Source organism: Schistocerca cancellata, chromosome 3, assembly GCF_023864275.1.
Source record: "Schistocerca cancellata isolate TAMUIC-IGC-003103 chromosome 3, iqSchCanc2.1, whole genome shotgun sequence".
Classification (NCBI taxonomy): domain Eukaryota; kingdom Metazoa; phylum Arthropoda; class Insecta; order Orthoptera; family Acrididae; genus Schistocerca; species Schistocerca cancellata.
In genome coordinates this window covers 377,336,357-377,355,481 of record NC_064628.1, presented here as the reverse complement: position 1 = coordinate 377,355,481, position 19,125 = coordinate 377,336,357, and the positions used below count along the sequence as shown (strand labels likewise).

Here is a 19,125-nt window from a genome sequence, read left to right as displayed (position 1 = left end):
CTGTTGACGGAAGGTGTCGCATTCAGCTGTGGAAGACAGTAAAGTGGAGCAGACCATTAATAAGAATTTGAGACGTAGGCCATAAACTGAAAAGGTTAGAAAAAGAAATTACTTGCCGTTACGTAGCAATCATGGGAGGCATTCAGGTCAACAGCTGCAGAGAAAAAAATCGATGTTCCAGGTCACAAATATTGTAAAATCTAGTGGGCAGTTAATAGCACTGATTAAGGATTTCAGTTAAGAGGACGGGTATTGAAAGTTGGGGAGCATGCAACAGGCTGGTCAAGAATAAGAGAATACAGTACCAGAAATGATTTGAATAAGTTAGGTGCACCATCATCATACACAAATGTGGGCTTTGCTGAGGTTCTGCAATGCAATGAGTAATTCTGGATGGACAATGCTTTCTGACAAGTTAACCAGGAACTGAAAAGGTTGCATTCAATAAGGCTCACATCAATCCTATGCCAGTTACTGCTGTTAGCAGATGGGATACACATGACGACTTGCACTTTAAAATAGGAGTAAGTATTGATACCAAAACTGGTAGCTGGAAATGAAAAGGGAGGGGGCGGGGGTGTCAACAACAGTAGAATTCCTTTGATTACTTATGTGATGGGAAAGCATTTTCTAAGTTAAGCACCTCAGTCAGACAGAGTGCTTTGAAAGAGATTCATATAAATGAAGTCGCATAAAACAGAAACTTATTTGAATAAGCCTAAGTTTATGAACCTCTTAACTGTTTATTCAGTGTAGAATGTCACTGATGTGTTACATGTGTTTGAATGTCTTGTAGATAAAGGAATTAATCTGTTAAACATAGATGACTATGAATTCGCAACCTATTTCTGTGAGTTATAATTAGCAGCCTATTTATATGAAGAGAGGATGATAATCATGTGTGCTAAAAGTAACATCAAATACAGTTCTGTTGAAACAGATAGTTTCTGTGTAGATCATCAGTTGGCAGGCTGTTCTTTTGAACTGATGCCACTGGAACCAGCCATTTATAATTATTAAAATGCATTGATCCCCTCTGGCAAACTCACTAAAATTCTTAGAAAGTTTTAAGCGATTGTCATGCCACCTAGCAGATAAAAGTAAGTAAATGATAATATTAATTTTCTGAAAGATTCAGATGAAAGAAATGATTTGGAAATGTTACTTAACATTTACAACATGAGTTCAATTGTTAATTTCCCCATCAGAGTTGCGAAGGAAAACATTACACCAATACGTTATAATTATGGAGGTGAACACTTAAAAAATATGAATGTTTATCCAGTAGTGAATGACTTCTCTGACCATGATGCACAACTAGCCATACTAAGTAACTTATCTAATTACAAAGAAGTGATATCATGGAAAACAGAGTAATTGATGAACAGACAAAAAATATTTTAAGACAGCCTTACAGCAAGTGAACTGGAAGATCTATATAGTTTGCCAGATGCCAATACCAAATTTAATGTATGTATAGCTTGGTTTCTATGGTACCAATAAGACACACAAAAAAACCTGGATTATGAAATAAATCGTAGTATAATGTACAATGGAAAGAAAATTGTTTGAAATGGTTACAACAAACAGACATAAGACTGATAACACATTATAAGAAATTCTGTGCTGTCTTAAGGAAAATGATCAAAAACCTCGCCATATAATCAGAAATTAATAATTCTGACAATAAAATTAAATCTTAATGGTGCTATGGGACACCCTCCTCTGACACTACCTTTTTCTTATAGAAATAACCGATACCATTTATACTATCGAATTCTTGTATAGGTGAACATTATCTCAGCTAGAATGAAATTTTCACTCTACAGCAGTGTGTGCGCTGATATGAAACTTCCTGGCAGATTAAAACTTTGTGACGGACCGAGACTCGAACTCGGGACCTTTGCCTTTCGCGGGCAAGTGCTCTACCGACTGAGCTACCCAAGCACGACTCACACCCCGTCCTCACAGCTTTAATTCCTCCAGTACCTCGTCTCCTACGTTCCAAACTTTACAGAAGCTCTCCTGCGAAGCTTGCAGAACTAGCACTACTTAAAGAAAGGATATTGCGGAGATCCGAGTTCGATTCTCGGTCCGGCACGCAGTTTTAATCTGCCAGGAAGTTTCATTATCTCAGCTGTTTAGCTGAATGAACATCATATGATTTTGTATACGATGTGTTATGTTTCAGGCTAAAATATATAAAAAGAAATCAATTTCTTAATACTCTGTACGTACAGTTAAAATTACTCTTCTTTTTGAAATATTTGAAATTAGAAATTCTGGCATATTTAAAATTCATATTATTAATTGCACAATCTAACACTAATTATTAAATTTATTTCTGGAATCTTTTCCAAAATAATGATCTATTTTAGTGAAAATTCTTCTTTGATCAAGAAAGTTGGTAAACTCTTTTGCTATGTAAACTGTTTGGAATATTCTGTATACCGTAGAATGTTAGGGAGTATTGGGCGTGCCTCTGATGGAAGTAGATGAATTTCTAATCTTGTCAACAACAATGTGAATTTATGTTCTGAAAGTGGAGCATGTGAAGTCAGTGTGATACAGAAGAATGGGATAAAATAAAAGCAATATACAGGCAAATCTTCATTAGTTATTCAGTCATCAGGAACCTACAACGTTAAATCAAAATTACAGCCACAAGAATGTACCACTAGACACAAAAATTGGAGCCAATAACACAAACAATAGCAAGATAATGAAGATGCTTTTGAAAATAATGAAGAGACTAAGACAGATAATTTTAATAGTGATGTGTGGGAGGGTAAGATTACAATGCGTAATGTGTAAAAGAGAAATGAGGCAGCCAGCTAGATGATGTATTTAATAATCACTTTCTAGAAGCAGCTTAGAAGATTGGCATGAACAGTACTAGGAATAAAGCAATAGAGTACCTGCTAGAAGCAATACCACGTACATACAGGCAAACTGCAATTATCCCATGCTCTGTTTAATAAATTAAGAATGTAATTAATTTCCCAAAACAAAGAAAGACTCGTGCAGTTGATAAAATCTCAAGTTACATATCAGATTCTGTCAAATATGCAATTCATCACTACCACAAGGGACATTTTCATACAGACTAAAATATGCTATCATCAAACCGCTTTCCAAGAAAGGAAGTAAGACTGATATTAACAATTACAGGCCAGTGTCACTAATTAGTAGATTCTGAAAGCTAGTGGAAAGAATTACATGTACATGAACAAGACACATCACTCTCAAGTTAAGATACTTACTCAATCTGGATTTCAAAAGGTTCTCTCCAGAGAATAAGCTATTTTTCACATCACAAATCAGATTATATCAAATTTAAATGAGCAAATATTGCCAATTGGTGTTTTCTGAGGCTTGTTAAAAACATTTACTTGTGCAGTTCACAGTTTTCTGCTAGAGAAGCTCAAATATTGTCGTACCAGATGTCTAACTAAAGGGATGCAGAGTGGGGGCTCGGCCTGTACACAATAAACAGAAATCTTTTGCAGACTGGAACTATGCAAAATGCTGTCACTGAAGCTACTATCGTCACAGATCCAGCAGCAGGAGAGGTCTCTCATACGCTGTATACCAAATGATTCAAGAAACTTCACTCCCAGTCAAGGTTTCATTGGCTATAACAATAAACAAGATTCAAGTTATCAAAAGGGGCGGGGTGGGGTGGGGTGGGGAGGGGAGTGAGGAATCAACATAGAGAGGGGGAAGAAGGAGAGCGACAGAGAGAGCAGGGGGGAGGAGGAGGAGGAGGAGATCAGGGCTTATATCCAATTCCCATACATATTTAGCAATTGCAAAGCATTGTGAGGTTCACTAGGGCTGTATGTAAATGACTTGCATGTCTTGTATCAAAGAAATCACAATAGTTCTGCAACGGCTCCGGTATAGCTGTGGAGAAACAACGGTGAAACATAACAGTGCATATTGGGGGTTTGTAGATGGTTTGAGAGATGTGTGACATGGGGAAGCTGCAGACAAATCATTGATGAATATAAAACAGTTCTTTATTATTTTATTCAGCTTGGATAGTCATTCAGATACACTTTCATCTCTGGCACAGTTTGGCATAATATTCTGGCATTGTAGTGGGAGGCAAGATAGATGTGGTGTGTGGTTAACACCAGGTGCTGGAAATGTGGCTCACTCTACTTGGGATGCCGGGGTCAAGAGCAGTGGCAACACATTACATGTGGCCCTTTGTGGCATGAGCAGTTGCCAGTGTCAGCAGGCATTGTACTAGGCTGCAGCACTGCTCAGAGTCTAAATCTGAACTGATAGCTAGAGGTCAGCGGTGATGCCAAGTAGTCCCGTAGAGGCGGCAGCAGAGTTTTGAATACCAGGTCAGTCAGGCAAAGGTCCATGGATCACGGCCCATCAGTGCCAGAGGCAGTGGTGACATATTTATAGTGCAGACTTCAAGGCCACCGTTGACACAGACTGGACACAGCTACATTGCACAGCTGATCAAATGATGACAAGCTGGTTTGGGTAGGTTTAAATACACCTGACATTGTGGTAGTGGCTGCGTTTTTATGTCATATCAAACAATTTGGAGCAGGGTGATGACTAGTGGGGATGTCGCAACCAGCAGTAAGTTGAACCGTAGTAATTTCCTGAAGACTGACCCAGTCATCAGCAGGTGGAAGTCTGATGAGATGGAGGCAGTTGCTTCTGATCATCATACAGTTCAGCGACCAGCATCAGCACCATCTGGCCGTGGCCGTAGTCGAGGCCGATTATAATTCTGGGCTCTGTCCTCTGCTCCAAATACTTTCTCAGTTTTATTCCCTTACAGCTCTTCTCCAACAATGCTTGTACTGTTATCAAGACTAATGAAGAAATTTCAGCACTTGAAAAGGTAAGTAATATTTTCTTTAATATTAATAACTGTTTCTTTGTAAATGAACTGTCGCTGAATTTATATAAAACGCAGTACATTGCAATTCAGTACTGCATGAAGCCTGATGGCACCATCATAAATAATACATGAGGGTAAATCCATAAGTTTAACTAGAATATTCTTAAGTCTTAGGTATATAAGTCCCCCCATGAACCATGGACCTTGCCGTTGGTGGGGAGGCTTGCGTGCCTCAGCGATACAGATAGCCGTACCGTAGGTGCAACCACAACGGAGGGGTATCTGTTGAGAGTCCAGACAAATGTGTGGTTCCAGAAGAGGGGCAACAGCCTTTTCAGTAGTTGTAGGGGCAACAGTCTGGATGATTGGCTGATCTGGCCTTGTAACACTTACCAAAACGGCCTTGCTGTGCTGGTACTGCGAACAGCTGAAAGCAAGGGGAAACTACAGCTGTAATTTTTCCAGAGGGCATGCACCTTTACTTTACGGTTAAATGATGATGGCGTCCTCTTGGGTAAAATAGTCCCCCATTTGGATCTCCGGGTGGGGACTACTCAAGAGGACGTCATTATCAGGAGAAAGAAAACTGGCGTTCTATGGATCGGAGTGTGGAATGTCACATCCCTTAATCGGGCAGGTAAGTTAGAAAATTTAAAAAGGGAAATGGATAGGTTGAAGTTAGATATAGTGGGAATTAGTGAAGTTCGGTGGCAGGAGGAACAAGACTTCTGGTCAGGTGAATACACGGTTATAAATACAAAATCAAATGGGGGTAATGCAGGAGTAGGTTCAATAATGAATAAAAAAATAGGAGTGTGGGTAAGCTACTACAAACAGCATAGTGAACGTATTATTGTGGCCAAGATAGACACGAAGCCCACGCCTACTACAGTAGTACAAGTTTATATGCCAACTAGCTCTGTAGATGACGAAGAAATTGAAGAAATGTATGATGAGATAAAAGAAATTGTTCAGGTAGTGAAGGGAGACGAAAATTTAATAGTCATGGGTGACTGGAATTCAAGAGTAGGAAAAGTGAGAGAAGGAAACATAGTAGGTGAATATGGATTGGGGGTAAGAAATGAAAGAGGAAGCAGTCTGGTAGAATTTTGCACAGTGCATAACTTAATCATAGCTAACACTTGGTTCAAGAATCATAAAAGAAGGTTGTATACCTGGAAGAATCCTGGAGATGCTAAAAGGTATCAGATAGATTATATAATGGTAAGACAGATACATGGGAACCAGGTTTTAAATTGCAAGACATTTCCAGGGGCAGATGTGGACTCTGACCACAATCTATTGTTTATAAACTGTAGATTAAAACTGACGAAACTGCAAAAAGGTGGGAATTTAAGGAGATGGGACCTGGATAAACTGACTAAACCAGAGGTTTTACAGAGTTTCAGGGACAGCATAAGGTAACAATTGACAGGAATGGGGGAAAGAAATACAGTAGAAGAAGAATGGGTAGCTCTGAGGGATGAAGTAGTGAAGGCAGCAGAGGATCAAGTAGGTAAAAAGACGAGGGCTAGTAGAAATCCTTGAGTAACAGAAGAAATATTGAATTTAATTGATGAAAGGAGAAAATATAAAAATGCAGTAAATGAAGCAGGCAAAAAGGAATACAAGCGTCTCAAAAATGAGATTGACAGGAAGTGCAAAATGGCTAAGCAGGCATGGCTAGAGGACAAATGTAAGAACGTAGAGGCTTATCTCAGTAGGGGTAAGATAGATACTGCCTACAGGAAAATCAAAGAGACCTTTGGAGAAAAGAGAGCCACTTGTATGAATATCAAGAGCTCAGATGGAAACCCAGTTCTAAGCAAAGAAGGGAAACCAGAAAGGTGGAAGGAGTATATAGAGGGTCTATACAAGAGTGATGTACTTGAGGACAATATTATGCAAATGGAGGAGGATGTAGATGAAGATGAAATGGGAGATACGATACTGCGTGAAGAGTTTGATAGAGCACTGAGAGACCTGAGTCAAACAAGGCCCCGGGAGTAGATAACATTCCATTAGAACTACTGACAGCCTTGGGAGCGCCAGTCCTGACAAAACTCTACCATCTGGTGAGCAAGATGTACGAGACAGGCGAAATACCCTCAGACTTCAAGAAGAATATAATAATTCCAATCCCAAAGAAAGCAGGTGTCTACAGGTGCGAAAATTACCGAACTATCAGTTTAATAAGTCAAAGCTGCAAAATACTAACGCGAATTCTTTACAGACGAATGGAGAAACTGGTAGAAGCCGACCTTGGGGAAGATCAGTTTGGATTCCGTAGAAATGTTGGAACACGTGAGGCAATACTGACCTTACAACTTATCTTAGAAGAAAGATTAAGGAAAGGAAAACCTAAATTTCTAGCATTTGTAGACTTAGAGAAAGCTTTTGACAATGTTGACTGGAATACTCTCTTTCAAATTCTAAAGGTGGCAGGGGTAAAATACAGGGAGCGAAAGGCTATTTACAATTTGTACAGAAACCAGATGGCAGTTATGAGAGTCGAGGGGCATGAAAGGGAAGCAGCCGTTGGGAAGGGAGTGAGACAGGGTGTAGCCTGTCCCCGATGTTATTCAATCTGTATATTGAGCAAGCAGTAAAGGAAACAAAAGAAAAATTCGGGGTAGGTATTAAAGTCCATGGAGAAGAAATAAAAATTTTGAGGTTCGCCGATGACATTGTAATTCTGTCAGAGACAGGAAAGGACTTGGAAGAGCAGTTGAATGGAATGGACAGTGTGTTGAAAGGAGGATATAAGATGAACATCAACAAAAGCAAAACGAGGATAATGGAATGTAGTCGAATTAAGTCAGGTGATGCTGAGGGAGTTAGATTGGGAAATGAGACACTTAAAGTAGTAAAGGAGTTTTGATATTTGGGGAGCAAAATAACTGATGATGGTCGAAGTAGGGAGGATATAAAATGTAGACTGGCAATGGCAAGGAAAGCGTTTCTGAAGAAGAGAAATTTGTTAACATTGAGTATAGATTTAAGTGTCAGGAAGTCGTTTCTGAAAGTATTTGTATGGAGCGTAGCCATGTATGGAACTGAAATGTGGACGATAACTAGTTTGGACAAGAAGAGAATAGAAGCTTTCGAAATGTGGTGCTACATAAGAATGTTGAAGATTAGGTGGGTAGATCACATAACTAATGAAGAGGTATTGAATAGGATTGGGGAGAAGAGAAGTTTGTGGCACAACTTGACTAGAAGAAGGGATCGGTTGGTAGGACATGTTCTGAGGCATCAAGGGATCACAAATTTAGCATTGGAGGGCAGCGTGGAGGGTGAAAATCGTAGAGGGAGACCAAGAGATGAATACACTAAGCAGATTCAGCAGGATGTAGGTTGCAGTAGGTACTGGGAGATGAAGGAGCTTGCACAGGATTGAGTAGCATGGAGAGCTGCCTCAAACCAGTCTCAGGACTGAAGACCACAACAACAACAGGTATAATTTGATAAGTACTTTCATTCATTAATCTCTTAGGGTATCACATTCTGAGGATACTTAGTTGCCAAGGAAGTAAGTCTTTGTTGCACAGTAGCATGTGATAAGGATATTATGTGTTTATCACTGCAGAACCTTTTGTACGTAGTCCTCTAAACAATTGTGTGTAGTTGCAACAACCTTACTCTTATTAAGTTAATTATCAGCAAACAAACACAGTGCGAAAACAGCAGTGACATTCTTAAATATAGTACTAAAAGCATAAATAACTTAAATTGTGCGTCACTCAGCCATAGTGTGGCACAGAGATAAACAAGAAATTCAGCCCTAAAAATCTTTGAGTAGTTATTACTAATTCTTTCTTTTCTCAGACGTTATGTCTGGTCAAAAATGGAAAGTGACGTGGACCTTGATCAAGCGTGACTTCCTTTTAACTGTACGGTATATGTTATATTGCATTTAGGAACTTTCGGGTAATTGAACATGTATCAATAATTACGGATTTCTGTAGTTTTATATATAAGTTTGGATGTAGCTGTATTGCATTGATGTACTGGTGGATATTGTGTGGTATGACTCCTGTAGTTGATAGTATAATTGGTATAATGTCAACTTTATTCTGATGCCACATGTCCTTAACTTAGGGTGCCCATTTCATTTTCACCGAGCGAGGTGGCGCAGTGGTTAGCACACTGGACTCGCATTCGGGAGGACGACGGTTCAATCCCGTCTCCGGCCATCCTGATTTAGGTTTTCCGTGATTTCCCTAAATCGCTTCAGGCAAATGCCGGGATGGTTCCCTTGAAAGGGCACGGCCGATTTCATTCCCCATCCTTCCCTCACCCGAGCTTGCGCTCCGTCTCTAATGACCTCGTTGTCGACGGGACGTTAAACACTAATCTCCTCCTCCTCCCTCCTCCATTTCATTTTCATTGAAAAAGGGGACATTTAAAATAAATTAGAGAAAAACCTGGGACAGTGAAGAAAAAAAAACGGGACATAAATATTGTATTGACTAAATTTAATATACATACAAGTTTACCTTTAGAACGTGCACTCAGATGATCCCAAATCACTTTTTACAATTATTCTGCCACACTATCACCGTACTTTTCACTTTTATGTACTTTATCAAGAAGTGCATTTTCGTTTAAAATTGTATCATAAAAGTCAGTACACGATACACCATTAAAGTGTGTTTTGACAATGAGTAAAGTCCTCATTGTTTCAACTTTCATTCTGTTTTTTTCATCTGACTACAAAGAGTTCACTAACGAAAACACACGTTCCACAACAGCATTTGACCCAGGAATTACCAGACAAAACTCCACCAAAAGAATCATGTTTTTCATGTTAATGTTTTTACTTTTGAAATAAGCAAGTATTTTACAGCCAGTTTGTAAGGAATTGTGCACCACATGTGCTGGACAGCCAACACCTACTACATTATTCACTGTGTTCTGTTGCAAAAATTGTTTTTTCCTTTCCTCTGCTTACCACCTAAATTGGTGTTAGTGTTGTCTACAGAAACTGCAATCACCTTTCCCTCGAGATCATATTTCTTTAAAACCTCCAGCACGTAATTCTGAAGTAAATCTGAAGTTTCTCCAGCTAAATTAACCAATTAGAGCACTTTCAGCGTGATACCATTTTCAGGGTGAAAATACATGATAAGGAGAGGAACCAGCTTCAAATCCAGATGATTCGATGTATCAATCATTACTGAAATGAATTGAGCACTTTTCAGTTCATTTAAAACCTGCTGAGCTGCATATGGTGCAATAACATTTGAAACGATTGCATTACATTTTGTGTGTCCACATGTGAATATAGGATTGAAAAGTTTTTTAACAACTGTTGTAGTACAGTCGATTGACTTAAAGCTATGGTTATGCATTGCACGTAGCTTCTTGTGCTGCCAACTGCCTATCCATTTCTGTTACTGATTTTAAGTTTACCTAGTAGTCACTCACGCATTTATTTGCTCTTTTCATTTGATCACTCATGCAATGTTTCTTCGTCTTAATGTGATTCACAATGTCAGACCTTTCACCATGACCAATAGCAAATTTTGATCTGCACAATGTACATTCTACAGTTTCTCCACTACCAGTCATAAAAGGAAACTCACTTTTTGTATTGCTGGTAAAATTACACTTTCGTTTTGGCATAATGAAACAGTTATTGCACAGTGAAAAACATTAACAGTATGGTGACGAAAGCCAGAGAGCAAGTATCAGTGGTGTAGAGTATATCTGGACCGAAAGGACAGATTCTGTGGATCGATTTAGAAGAGAAGAATCTCCATTGTTATTCGTAACCTATAGTGCGTTTAAAATTACTTGAGATTTTTAACAGTTCGGTACATGTTTGGGGTATGCTAAAAGTCATCACACGCTTCCTAACGTAAATAATTGCACAGTTAATAGCAAGTCAAAAAACCAGTAATGTAAAATACTCTACCCAAACGGAATCATAAAAAACGGGACATTTGAGCATCCCCAAAAAAACTTTCGGGACAGTGGGACATTTTGGTAAAAAACGGGACTGTCCCGGAAAAAATGGGATGAATGGACACCCTACCTTAACTTCCTCAGCCAGTTGGATGTATTTTTCGATTTTTTCTCCTGTTTTCTTTTGTATATTTGTTGTATTGGGTATGGATATTTCGATTAGTTGTGTTAATTTCTTCTTTTTATTGGTGAGTATGATGTCAGGTTTGTTAAGTGGTGTTGTTTTATCTGTTATAATGGTTCTGTTCCAGTATCATTTGTATTCATCATTCTCCAGTACATTTTGTGGTGCATACTTGTATGTGGGAACGTGTTGTTTTATAAGTTTATGTTGTAAGGCAAGCTGTTGATGTATTATTTGTGCTACATTGTCATGTCTTCTGGGGTATTCTGTATTTGCTAGTATTGTACACCCGCTTGTGATGTGATCTACTGTTTCTATTTGTTGTTTGCAAAGTCTGCATTTATCTGTTGTAGTATTGGGATCTTTAATAACATGCTTGCTGTAATATCTGGTGTTTGTTTGATCCTGTATTGCAATCATGAATCCTTCCATCTCACTGTACATATTGCCTTTTCTTAGCCATGTGTTGGATGTGTCTTGATCGATGTGTGGTTGTGTTAGATGGTACGGGTGCTTCCCATGTAGGTTTTCTTCTTCCAATTTACTTTCTTCGTATCTGTTGATGTTATGTGATCTAAAGGGTTGTAGAAGTGGTTATGAAATTGCAGTGGTGTAGCCGATGTATTTATGTGAGTGATTGCTTTGTGTATTTTGCTAGTTTCTGCTCGTTCTAGAAAGAATTTTCATAAATTGTCTGCCTGTCCATAATGTAGGTTTTTTATGTCGATAAATCCCCTTCCTCCTTCCTTTCTGCTTAATGTGAATCTTTCAGTTGCTGAATGTATGTGATGTATTCTATATTTGTGGCATTGTGATCGTGTAAGTGTATTGAGTGCTCCTAGGTCTGTGTTACTCCATTTCACTACTCCAAATGAGTAGGTCAATATTGGTATAGCATAAGTATTTATAGCTTTTGTCTTTTTCTAGCTGTCGATTCTGTTTTCAGTATTTTTGTTAGTCTTTGTCTGTATTTTTCTTTTAGTTCTTCTTTAATATTTGTATTATCTATTCCTATTTTTTGTCTGTATCCTAGATATTTATAGGCATCTGTTTTTTCCATCGCTTCTATGCAGTCGCTGTGGTTATCCAATATGTAATCTTCCTGTTAAGTGTGCTTTCCCTTGACTATGCTATTTTTCTTACATTTGTCTGTTCCAAAAGCCATATTTATATCATTGCTGAATACTTCTGTTATCTTTAGTAATTGGTTGAGTTGTTGATTTGTTGCTGCCAGTAGTTTTAGATCATCCATGTATAGCAAATGTGTGATTTTGTGTGGGTATGTTCCAGTAATATTGTATCCATAATTTGTATTATTTAGCATGTTGGATAGTGGGTTCAGAGCAAGGCAGAACCAGAAAGGACTTAATGAGTCTCCTTGGTATATTCCACGCTTAATCTGTATTGGCTGTGATGTGATACCAATTTTTCATTACTATGTTTAGGAACTGTATCAATTTAGGATCTACTTTGTATATTTCCAATATTTGTAGTAACCATGAGTGGGGTACACTATCAAAAGCTTTTTGATAATCAATGTATGCGTAGTGTAGCGACCTTTGTGTAGTTTTAGCTTGATATATCACCTCTGCATCTATTATCAGTTGCTCTTTACATCGTTGTGCTCCTTTGCAACAGCCTTTTTGTTCTTCATTTATAATTTTGTTCTGTGTTGTATGTGTCATTAATTTCTGTGTAATGACTGAAGTTAACATTTTGTATATTGTTGGTAGGCATGTTATGGGGCGATATTTAGCTGGGTTTGCTGTGTCTGCTTGATCTTCAGGTTTCAGATAAGTTATTCCATGTGTAAGTGTATCAGGGAATGTGTATGGGTCTGCAATGTAACTGTTAAATAATTTAGTTAGATGTGAATGTGTTGAGGTGAACTTCTTTAGCCAGAAATTTGCTATTTTATCTTTTCCAGGGGCTTTCCAATTGTGAGTAGAATTAATTGCTTGGGTGACTTCATGTTGCAAAATTATCACTTCAGGCATTTGTGGTATCATCTTGTATGTATCTGTTTCTGCTTGTATCCACCTTGCATGCCTGTTATGTTGTACCAGGTTTGACCATATGTTGCTCCAGAAGTGTTCCATGTCTGTTATGTTTGGTGGATTGTCTATTTTAATGTGTGTGTTATCTATTGTCTGGTAAAATTTCTTGTGGTTTGTGTTGAATGTTTGGTTTTGTTTTCTTCTATTTTCACTTTTTTTTTGTATCTTCTAAGTCGTTTGGCCAATGCTTGTAATTTCTGCTTCTTTTCATCTAATTGCTCCATCGTTTCTTGTTGTGAGATTTTACCAAATCCTTTCATTTCCTATAAATTGTGTTAGCTGTTCGACGTCTTTTCTCAGTTTTTCCAGTTTTTCTATTCTGATCTGTAGCCTGTGTTGCCATGCTGGTTTTGTGGGTTTCTTCTGTGTGTTGGTTGGTTCTGATCTCAGCCAAGTGTGTATATTTAGTGTAGTGAGTGCTCCTATATAAACCAGTAGTTGTAACTCTTCCATAGTTGTGTTTTCATTTATTTTGATGTGTATGATTGTGTTGATAGTTTTTATTGTTGTTTCGACTTGTGGGTTATTTGGCGGTCTATGCAAGAATGGTCTAATGTCTGTATTCATGTCTTTGTATTCTATATATGTCAGCTGAAATTTCTCTTCTATATCTAACATGTGTGTTACTTCGAGTTCTATTTGTGCTTGTTGTAGTGGCTGTCTTAAGATTTCGTTTTCCTCTGATTGTTTAATTGATGCGTGTTGTTCTTTGCTTGTTTGCTCTGGGACATTTGAGTCCATTACTGTATTTTCTTCTTCTTCTGATTGCACATTATTTTGTTCCAGTATTTGTTGTACTTGTTGTTTGATGTTTTCTAATTCTGACTGCGGTATCCTGTTATTTTTTATTATTACACGGATCTGATCAGCTAGTCGTTGTTCTGTTAAAAATTTTAATTCTGGGTATCTGATAATAATGTTGTGTATACTTGTGATCTGTATCCAGTTGTGTTGGTTCCTAGGTTTGTTGCTTGGTAATAACAGAACATGAGGTGTCGATTAACTTCATCTGACCATCTCATCCTCTGTGTTTGTTTTCCTTCTAGGGTGGTTGCAGGAAGCATATCCCGCAAAACACCTCTATTTGGATTTAAATCATTTTCCAGTTGGCTAGCAGTGTCGTTACCATTGTGGGTGGGCATAGGGTTCAAACGTCGTCCCCGACCATGACGGCGCTTGTCCGAGGCTTCTTTAGTTCTGTCCTGAACCAACTAATTATTATTATTATTATTATTATTATTATTATTATTAATGTCTTTTCTTTAATCTCCTGTGACTTCATGCCAATTTTAGTAAGTTTTCACCTTTCGCTATCGTAGACTCTGTCAGATTTTGTCTTTTTCCCCCCTTTTCAATCTGTTTGATCCTTCTCGTGATTTTTTCCCATGTATTTGCATTTATTTTTGCAAATTTTTTCGGACATAATTCTTTCCACAACGTCCTCCACCTGTTCAGACACTGCCAATCCTTAGCCCTCAACAATACACTCCTGCAAAACTATATCAACCAAGTCAAAACCTCCTTGCAGTACCTCCACAAAGTTCTTCCCCTATGCAGTCCCACATTCCTGGAACCAATAACAAACATTGAAACTCTGGCATCATGCACACCACCACCTCAAAAAGCTCTCCATCCTGCTCACTTCCTACTCTAGCCGTGGAGTACCACTGGCTGCCACCTCTACAACAACATCCAAGCCTCCTTCAAGGCCCCTCATAGCTGACAAACCCTGTCTCATAGACCTACTACATTTACACTACCCTCCAAAACTCCCTCCCATCACCATACAAAATCCAGAACCTAAACAGTCCCAAAACACTGTCATGAACCTTTCCTCCAGAACCCTTAGCCCCCACAGAAATATCGGTCCTTTCCAAAAGCCTCACCTTTTGCACCACTCCCAAATTCAATCATGCAGGACTTTTTAAAGACCTTCTCTCCTTCTGCTGGTTCCTCCAGTGGGAACACTTTTTTTCCACCAAACATACCAATCAGACTTAACTAAAGAGCAATGTTGAACCCTGCCTAACTCAGTTCACTCCTCCAACCAACTGTGATCCACCCCCACTGCCCCCAAATCACCCCATGTTAACTTTACAGAATTTCTTAACCTCGTACCTTGCCTCACCATCATTCCCCAAAGCCCTCAACATGCAAACTAACCTTACATTCACAGAAAAAACTGCAGTCCACAATTTAAAAACTGATTCCAACCTTATAATCCTACCTGCTCAACCAGTATTGTTTTGAACCACAAGGGTTACCTGGCAAAAGGACTCCACCAGCCATCAGATACATTCACCTACCAACCTTGCCACAGTGACCCCATTCCAGAAATCCAGCAGGATGTCCAGTCACTCCTCAAATCCTTAGGCCCATCCCAGAACCTCTCCTCGGAGTCCATCTCTCTGCTCACCCCTCCCACTACCCACACTGCTACCTTCTACATGCTTCCTAAAGTCCATAAACCCAACCACCCAGGTTGCCCCATTGTGGCCAGTTTCTGTGCCCCCACTGAGAAAATGTCTGCTCTCGTAGAGCAACACCTTCAATCTATTACCTGCAGCTTACCCTCCTACATAAAAGATACCAACCGTTTCCTCCACTGACTCTCCACAGTTCCTGTCTGTTTACCACTCGGTGTCCTGCTCATCACTATTGATGCCACCTCGCTTTACACTAACATCCCTAATGCCCATGGCCTTCCTGCTATTGAACACTACCATTCCCAACACCCAATGGATTTGAAACCAACAACGTCCTTCCTAGTCACCATGACCAACTGTATCCTCACCCACAATTACTCCTCCTTTGAAGGCATTACCTACAAACAAATCTGAGGTACAGCTGTGGGCACCCACATGGTACCATCCTTTGCCAACCTATTCATTGGCCATCTAGAGGAATCCTTCCTATACACTCAGAATCCTAAACTCCTCAACTGATTCAGACCCACTGATGACATCTTCATGATCTGGATCGAGGGTGTGGACACCCTATCCACATTCCTAGAGAACCTCAATAACTTCTCCCCCATTTGCTTCACCTGGCCCTACTCAACTCAACAAGCCACCTTCCTAGATGTTGACTTCCACCTCAAAGATGACTACATCAGTGCCTTCATCCAAATTAAACCTACTAACCACCAACAATATCTCCACTTCGATAGCTGCCACCCATTCCATACCAAGAAGTGCCTTCCATACAGCCTAGCCACCCATGGTCGTTGCATCTGCAGTGATGTCTGTGGCCGGACAGTGGGACTCTGGGTGGTGGTGGGAGACTGGAAATATATCGAGGGTCTCACTGGAGCCTTTACAGACCATAATTATCCTTCCAAGCTTGTACAAAAACAAAGCTCCTGTGCCTTATCTTTCCAGTCTCCCACCACCTCCCAGAATCCCACTGTCTGGCCACAGAGGAGCATTCCCCTCATAACTCAGTCCCACCCAGGACTGGAGCAACTGAATTACATTCTCCACCAAGATTTTGACTACCTCTTCATGCCCTGAAATGAGAAATGTCTTGCTCACTATTCTTCCCACCCCTCCCACAGTGGTATTTCATCATCCACCAAACATACACAATATACTCATCCATCCCTACACAACACCTGCACCCAAACCCTTATCTCATGGCTCATACCACTGTAATAAACATAGATGCAAGAGCTGTCCCATACATTCTCCCATCACCGACTACTCCAGTCCAGTCACAAACATCAACTATCCCATCAAAGGCAGGGCTACCTGTGAAACGAGTCACATGATCTGCAAGCTAAGCTCCAACCAGTGTGCTGCATTCTATGTGAGCATGACAACCAACAACCTGTCTGTCTGTATGATGGCCTTCGAAAAACTGTGGCCAAGAAACAACTGGACCAAACTGTTGCTGAGCGCGCTGCCAAATATGACATCCTCATTTCAATGACTGCTTCATAGCCTGTGCTGTATGGATCCTTACCCCCAACACCAACTTTTCTGCAAGTGGGATCTTTCCCTGCAATATATCTTACATTCGCATAACCCTCCTGGCCTCAGCCTTCATTAGTCTTTATCCTCATCCATCCAGCTTTCCTGTTCCCATTCCAGCACTATATAGACCTCATTCCACCATCACACCCAGTCTTTTTACTTCTCTCCTTTTCCACTACTCCCCCCCCCCCCTTCCCCATCTCTGCCTTGCTTTCCATCTAACCTCCCGACAGAAAATAGCTTCCCTACACTCTCTCCACCCCTACCCTGCTACCCCTTTCCCTCCCCATCTCAGCTTCCTCCTTACCCCCACCCAGTCACCACTCCCATCACGAACTGGTGCTGCTGCTCACAGTGTGGCTACAGTTGCCTGAGACTGCAGTCATGTGTGTGTGAGTTGCGTTTATGTTAGTGTGTGTATGTGTGTGTCTGTCGCCTATTTTTTATGAAGGCCTTATGGGCCGAAAGCTTTATTTGTGACAGTCTTTTTGTTGTGCCTATCTGTGACTCAGCATCTCCTCTATATGGTGAGTGGCAACTTTCGTTTTCATGATATTGTTTGAACACTTACCCTTTGATATAACAAATTTAATAGATATTGAAATTAGCTTGAGACACAAACTCAAGTCATATCTCTTTGATAACTCATCATACTCCACAAAAGAATTTCTGAATGTAAAATAATACATTTGTGAGTGTGTGCGCTTGCAGAGGGTGGGGGGGGGGGGGTGGGGGGGTGCTTCATTCCTGTTACTTCACACACTTCCTTCTCCCAACTGACTTTTCTGCCACATCCCCTATAACATAGGCACCATCCTGATGTACTGTTTATCTTCCTCTTATGCTCTGTTTTTATGAGTAAAGTTTTCAGTAGTTTGGATTCCTGGAAAACTGACAAGATTGGTGAAAATTGCAGAAATAGCTTTCATTTGCTTGAGATAAACTGATTTTGAGCAATTCCTCTCCAACTTGAGTGACTGTACATAAAAATAATGGGTATCCATGGTTGCATAGTTTTTGTGGAACACATACTATCCTCACATCTTTAAAAAAGGACATCATTATGTCAGAAAAATAATTTATAGAATGAAGTACTAAGCATCCTTTACAAACATATTTGATGTTAATTTCATTTTGAAGTTCAGAGTCTGTCTACATAAATGAAAATATAACTGCACATTTTCATATAACCCAAACAACTGAAGCAAATAACATAAAAATAGCATAACATAATAATAACATAAAAAATCTTTTTATTGAGCACTCTAATTCCCCTATTTTGCAAAACAGATTTACAGACAAATTTTTCTGTTGTAGCCACTGAATTTGAGAAAGTTGTGCTAAAATTTTTATTGCCTGGAAAATGAAATATTGTGCAGTGATTGGTTTTTATGTTATTCAAATATATCGTTTAAATTGTGCCCTCCTCCCCCCACCCCCAGTTGACATGCTCAGTACATTTGACAAAAAACAGTGGTGGGAAGCAAGTTGTAGTACATCTGAGTGGAAAGGTGTGAGTTTACAGTTTATTACTGCCATAAAATACTTTTAAATACTTGAGATGGAATGCAATTGAGTGTGTATGTGCACCCATGCACAATGTTAGAGATACAACACTGTGAATGGTGTACAGGTCAGTTATAAGAGATTATCGCATATTTATTGCTTTTGTCATCTTTATTGAAAAAAGTCATGAAACTTTACAGCATTTGTTTCATTGTTCATCCTAACCAACCATTGTAACTGCCATAATTAATATAGCCAGGCCATCCTCCATATGTTCCATAACCATTATAGCCACCAAAACCTCCCCAGCCTCCGAGTCCACCATAGCCGTCTAAACCTCCGGTTCCACTATTGGAACCCCATCCTCCTCCATAGGAACCCCAATTCCCGAGGCCGCTACTACTCCAACCATAGCCTCGTCTGGAGAAGAGGGATGGGTGGATGTAACCATTCCAGCCCCTGAAGCCAATATAATGCGTTTCTGCTGGAGTGAGCTCCTTTCCTTTGTCATTTATGCCAGGGGCCACTACAGTTGTTGCAGTGGGAACAGGGGCCGAAAGTGCAGCTTTTAAGATCATGGTACAGAACACAAACAGCTGAAACACATAAAACAAGTTT

The 19,125-nt window shown here is 39.6% G+C and overlaps 2 protein-coding genes across 2 annotated transcripts in view; one reads left to right on the top strand and one right to left on the bottom strand.

Moving 5' to 3' along the window:
* LOC126175069 (bolA-like protein 3) overlaps window positions 1-19,125 on the top strand; it is a 110,855-nt gene that overhangs the window by 22,834 nt on the left and 68,896 nt on the right. The window lies entirely within an intron of this gene.
* LOC126175067 (kelch-like protein 28) overlaps window positions 18,712-19,125 on the bottom strand; it is a 220,440-nt gene continuing 220,026 nt past the window's right edge. Inside the window, exon 11 of the mRNA XM_049921592.1 lies at window positions 18,712-19,103. Within this exon, the coding sequence (XP_049777549.1) occupies window positions 19,082-19,103 (22 nt within the window). The 3' untranslated portion in view covers window positions 18,712-19,081. The remainder of the gene's footprint in view (window positions 19,104-19,125) is intronic.